The sequence below is a fragment of the Lissotriton vulgaris genome, chromosome 7, assembly GCF_964263255.1.
Source record: "Lissotriton vulgaris chromosome 7, aLisVul1.2, whole genome shotgun sequence".
Taxonomy (NCBI): Eukaryota; Metazoa; Chordata; class Amphibia; order Caudata; family Salamandridae; genus Lissotriton; species Lissotriton vulgaris.
Window position 1 is genome coordinate 310060255 of NC_141695.1, and position 6000 is coordinate 310066254.

A 6000-nucleotide genomic window follows, 5' to 3' on the forward strand; every position below is an offset into this window, starting at 1 on the left:
ACTCATCGTTCATCCAATGCGCCCCCCTTTCTGAGGTGAACGACCATCCACCCCTGGCGCCACCATCCATTACCCCACCGGCAGCCAAAAAACTATTCTGACCGCCCTTGGCCCATAAAAGGAGCCCCCCCAAAAGCCGAGACACATGCCACCCCATATGTTCCCCCCCATATGTCAGTGCATCACTTCTAAACAGAAGGAGTAGCCCTAAAAGCTCATGGAGACAAAAAGCAGCCAAGAGTGTGACGCGAACATCAAATGCACAAGTGATGCCAATGAAAACAACTGTGCACGTAGGTAAGCAGAAAAAAGGCCCGCCTGTTTCCCTCACGTCATCCAGTATATCCACGCGAGTCGTACATTCCCCCCCCGCGTGGTGAACGACCGTCCACCACACGTCCTTGGCTCACAAAGACCACCACCGGTCCAGGCCATACATTAGGCAACCAAGGTGCCCCCTCACATGTCCGAGGTGAACGACCATCCACCCCATACACCCCCACCCTTCGCCTCCCTCGGCAAACCATAGCATCCGTAGACCGCTCGCGGTCCAAAAAGGAACCCCCCATCAAACCAAATCGATCATTGTTATAACCGAAATCCTGCACGGTCATGCACACCTCATTTCCCCATGCATCGGAGACTTTACTGCGGCTCCCACCACACTCAGTGAACGGCCATTCACCAATCCGTGCCTGCATTCCAAACCCAAAATGAACTCAGGCCAATCCTGGCCATGGCAGGCGCCCCCCCCCCCCCCCCCCCGTGGACGACCATCCACTGCCAGTACCATCACCCCCATGTACATGAGCAACAGTCCCCACCCTTCTTGGACCATGACAGGCGGCTCCCTTTGACCAAAGGCCCGCATCATCGAGTCATAGCGGACCGTCCCCATCACCCAAAGCGTCATGTCTTGGACCTCCAAATCCTCAGCCGACCAAACTGTCTCCCCCAAGCCCAAACCCTGCGCCCGACCAGGACGCCCCATGCTCCGTTCCTTGGAAACACCTCCCCTGCCAAGCACCTCAGGATATTGCCAGCTCGACACACCCCAGCAACCATCCCCCTGCACGTGTCCCCAAATCAACACAACCGCACATCCCCTGCGCCGTATGGCAAACCTAATGGCACCAACACCTACCCATGTCCCTCGCCCCAGTCTCCTACCGTCCACCACCCCATCATCGGGGAACCTGCCCCCAAAACGTCCACACCTCGCTAGCGCACCTCTTGTGTTGATCACCCGCTAGGAGAAACCCCCCCCCCATCCCATCCAGGCATCAAACCTGGTTCCTATCTTACCTCCTGACCCCTTGGTAGAAAAGAAAAAGTAGTCCCATAAGAAATACACGGTGATCCCCCAGCCCCTTTACGGCCTAGTCACATAGAAGGAAGCAGGTAGGAAAATCGCTGCCTGCGTCAAACAGAGAGCAGACCCGGCAAGTCTCCCATAATCATGTGCAAGACACTCTTACCATTCGTACAGACTACTTCTATAGTCCCGAGATACGCAACCCTGGAGCCAGGTCTGGAATTAACAAAATAATCTACAAAGCAATCAACTGTGTGTATAGAATGAAATCCATTGAGCACAATGCTAAATTGCGTACAGAAATGTGTTGCCTACTCCAACCCCTGTACCTACTGCCTTTACAAAGTGCATCGGCTTACTGCAAATAACTCCACTGAGACCTCCCAAATTGCGAACAGTATATGCTTGATACCAGCTGGGTCTAGAAAGAAAACAACTCTATTTCTGATACAAACACAATTGGCCTGGAGTCCAGTCTGTATGCGAAACATTATGCTGACTGAGTGCGCACGACAAATGCGTACACCGTCCCCTGGCACCGCCTCACTGCTCGACCAAGCTACAACTTCAGAGAGTAAGGTTACACCTGGCTTTAACCTCCGTCATACCTCTGGGATTTCCGGACTCCATTCACACTGCACCTTATCCTGGTCCAGCACACCCACCTAACTCCTGTCACAGACTATAGACTCACTTGGAATCCGAACGCGCGCTTTCCGATTTGTGAAACTTACATGAATGTAGTGCCACCGGAAACTGGGGCAGCAACTCCAAAAGAAACATGTCGGAGATCAGAAACTGAATGATCACTAAAGAGGCCATTATAATTTGGTCCTACCATGCCACAGTTGCTGTGTTTTGAAGGACAAAGGTGAAAATGCCCGGCTATGATAGAGGTCAAAATTCTCGCAGTTCGGTTGCTATCCTTTCAACAAGTACCCTTGCGTTTACATGTCAGTATCCCATAGCAAAGGTAGAGACGTTTTGAAAAGGTAATTCCCTTATAATCCTGCTAGACTGCACTGAGTCGAAAGGAAAGTTGCGGGATGTCAGTTTATATCTCAACCACAAAAGGAACTACATAAATATTCCAGAACACGTCAGCAGTTAGGCAAGCTCAAATGCCATACCACCAAAAACCTGAAACGAAAACCTCTGAACCTCCGGCATAGCCCTGCACAACCATCCCCCTGCCCGTGCGTGAGCAGCCCCCCCCCCCCCCCCCGGCCAGCCCCACCTTCGCGCATCCGCTAAGTCAAGATGTGCAGCAGTCCTCCACCTACATGGTACACCCAAACCTGGCCAACACCCCAGGAGCATCCAGGCCCCGCCTCCACCTTCTCCAGTCCACTCTGGCGCCCGCGTGACGCCGCCACGCCTGCCCGCCCGTCATGAGTAGGGCAGCGTTGTATCCCGCGGAGGACTCTCCGGGGTAGAAACATCCATCCCAGAGCCACTACCAACCCGAGCAACCAAATGCCATATCACCAAAAGACCACATGGGAGCCGACCGGCCATCCCCGTCAACCCTGCTGTTGCACTATCCACTGTGAAGCTTGCCACCAACCCGGGTCCCGTCAGTACTCCATCCAGCAGCCGTCCTGGCATCCCCCAGGGCACCCCCACTCCTGCAGCGCCCTGCAGCAGAAGCGCCATGGTCCCCCCGGATCATACCTTATCCCCAGGCCCCAGCCACAACGTGTACCTAAAGGTGCTCCAGCACAACGCCCTTCTGCTCCTGGGCGCCATCCCATCTCGGCTGCGCCCGCGGATCCTACCACGGCCGCCCATGACCCCCGCCACCATAAAGAAACCGCCCAGCCACCATTTTTCTCCCTGAAACAACCCAACGGCCCCCAGCCCCGCTCACACAAACTTCCAATCGACCCAACATCCCCACCACACAACTCCCACAGAGCCCACAACTCCTTACACCATCACACCCACCGACCCCCAGCACTGCTATCACGCCAAACACACCGACTCTCACACCGCACAAACCGAACAGGTCACACCATACATAAGTAAACATTGCTTGGACAAAGAAAAACGTTGCATTGGACGCTGCGCGAATCCCACGACGGAGGGCAGGCCGCCGCGGACCCCCCTACTACTTCGGACCAGCGTTAGGAAGCCGTAGTGCGCCCCACTGGTGTCACACCCGCTGCCGAGCCGGACCGCCATCCTCAGTTCGCCTCCTCCACCTGGTCGCCAGAACCAGGTGAGCCCCAACACCACCGGGCCTCGAGCCGTCATGGCCGTCCCTCACACGTGACCCCGCTACCCTACACAGTGCCGCCCACCAACTCACCAAGGGGCCCAGTCCCGGCCCCCCCCGCCGAGAAATGCCCGCCACAAACTCAGGCCCGCCTGTCTGCCGAAGGAAGGAATGCTACTAAAGGCAAGGGGCAGCTCCGTACCAAACCCCCACCCCCCAGCCAAATTGGGGCCGTTCCCGCCCCCCAGGCACCCAGCAGGAATCACCCCCCAGAGGCCGCCGGCGACGCAAGCACGCACACCCCCCCCCCCCCGCCCCCGCTGCGGGGCCCCCATCGGCCTCGCACCGGTCGCGCGCCACCCCCCACCCGTCCCCCGCCGAGCAAAGGCAGAGCACCCAAAACCCGGGAAAAACTCAGGGAAAGCCTAGTGAAAGCCGAACCAGGCACACGCGGCGCAGGGCCCCCGCCCGCTCCCCGCCAGGAAAACCCCTCACTACCAGCCCCCACCGGCGCGCACAGTAGCAGGAAGGCCGCAGTCCCGACCCCCGCCTCCGCACCCGGCCACTCCCCCGCACGCGCACCACTTACTACTCGGGTAGACCCCCAGGCCAGGGGCCGTGCCCGAAGCTGCCTCTCCACTCGGCCAGCCCAAGCTCCGCAGTCTCCTCGGGGTGGAAAACCCAGGTCACGCCGCAAAAATCCCCAGGGGCATCTCCACATAGCCGCAGGGCTAAAATCGCTAAGGCCAGCCACAAAGTCGATCGACAAATCGGCCCCCCCATTCCAAACTACCCTACGGCTACCACAAAATTAACAACACCCTCCCGGTGGTGCTAAGGTGTCAGGAAGAGGCCGGATCTTCCTCTCCTGACCCTTATATGCCCTCCCCCATCCCACCCCTTCCTTTAACCCCAGTAGTCCCGCCCTCCACCTTGTCCTTCCGCATTGCGCGAAAACCCCGGGGGAAGACTGGTCTGCGACCTTCGCTTCCCCCGGGGGCCGCACTTCCACCAGCACATTGGCCTTAGGAGAGTGGCGGTTATAAAACAGCATATGTTCTGCCAATAATTCTCTCATTTCCACAGATATAAAATGTGGAGAAGAGGTGGGGTAAAGAAGAAGGCCAAAGGGAGGAGAAATAGGAAAATGCCCTGGCTACAACACAAAGTGAAGCAAACATCTCGGGATGCCCACAGAATGGAGGGCAAGGTAAAGAAACCAGTGCATCAGAGGAGAGAACCCACCCAAAGGGGGTCTGTCTATATTGCATACGAAGTTAAATGTCACGCCTGCACTATTCGCACTGAACCTGTGCAGTTGAGAATGAAGTAGGCATCTGAAACCATGGAGACACTTTAGCAATTACCCAGTGATGTAGAAGTAAAGTAGCCTGAGAGCGTGTCCTCAAACCCCAAGACTAGTTTGCGTTCGAATGCGTGACCTGAGGCGCACAAAGGTGACAGCGAGCTCTGACAGTGCGCGGGGAGGTTGTGGACCCGGCACCCTTGTGGAGCGAGAGGGGAGGCAGGAGCTGACAGAGGCTGGCCGGCTCCGAAAACGCAGTTGTTAAATGTGACTCACCCTGAGAATCCGGCAGGTGCTCCCCAAAATCTCCCGGGTGCATACGCTAAGCAGGAGCAGCAGCACGACAGGGCCCGTCAGAAGACACAACCTACAGAGAGCCGCCATCACAACTGGGACTCATCAAGGTCCACGAGATGTTGAAAGAGAACTGAAACTAGCCACGCCCACCATGCGACAACGAGAGGACACAAAAGACAGCATAAAACACATCATGAAGAACCACTGAGCAAGATTAAACAACAAGCACCGGCAAAGTCAATAGGTTTCGCCTTAGCTAATTGTTTTGGCTTTGTCAAAGGTGTTTTATCTGTTGCATAGCAACTTTGCTGTACAACATGGTTTCAAGTAAAAAAAAAGAATTGGCATATATATCTATATATAGATAACTCTAATCACTAGTATATGCAGTAGACCTTTGTACTCTCTACCATTCCTATGTGACTCTTAGAGTTTATCCATTCGTATCCCTTCCTTATGTATATAGAGATAACTCTAATCACTAGTGTATGCAGTAGACCTTTGTACTATCTACCATTCCTATGTGACTCTTAGAGTATATCCATTCGTATCCCTTCCTTATGTATATAGAGATAACTCTAATCACTAGTATATGCAGTGGACCTTTGTACTCTCGACCATTCCTATGTGACTCTTAGAGTATATCCATTTGTATCTCTTCCTTGAGTGATTTTACTACTTGTACATTTGCAATTTTTCTTTCTGTTTGTATCTCTTCCCTGTGTGACTTTACATCTTGTACATTTGCAATTTTTTCTGTTTGTATCTTTTATGTAACGATTGTAATGCTAAGTCCTTATGTTTTGCAACTGGTTCTTATGTAAAGCGCTCTGACACCTTCGGGTAAAGTTTGCGCTATATAAA

The 6000-nt window shown here is 54.4% G+C and overlaps 1 protein-coding gene across 4 annotated transcripts in view; it reads right to left on the minus strand.

Moving 5' to 3' along the window:
• The window catches only part of EMC10 (ER membrane protein complex subunit 10), a 119911-nt gene extending 114648 nt beyond the window's left edge, over nucleotides 1-5263 (minus strand). Inside the window, exon 1 of one of the 4 annotated variants that reach the window (XM_086930113.1) lies at nucleotides 5116-5263. In XM_086930113.1, the coding sequence (XP_086786239.1) occupies nucleotides 5116-5223 (108 nt within the window). In that variant the 5' untranslated portion in view covers nucleotides 5224-5263. Of the gene's footprint in view, nucleotides 1-4122; nucleotides 4386-5115 lie in introns of those variants that run through there. The other 3 variants (XM_086930114.1, XM_086930111.1, XM_086930112.1) reach the window with 3 other exon arrangements.
• Nucleotides 5264-6000: the final 737 nt, after the last annotated feature.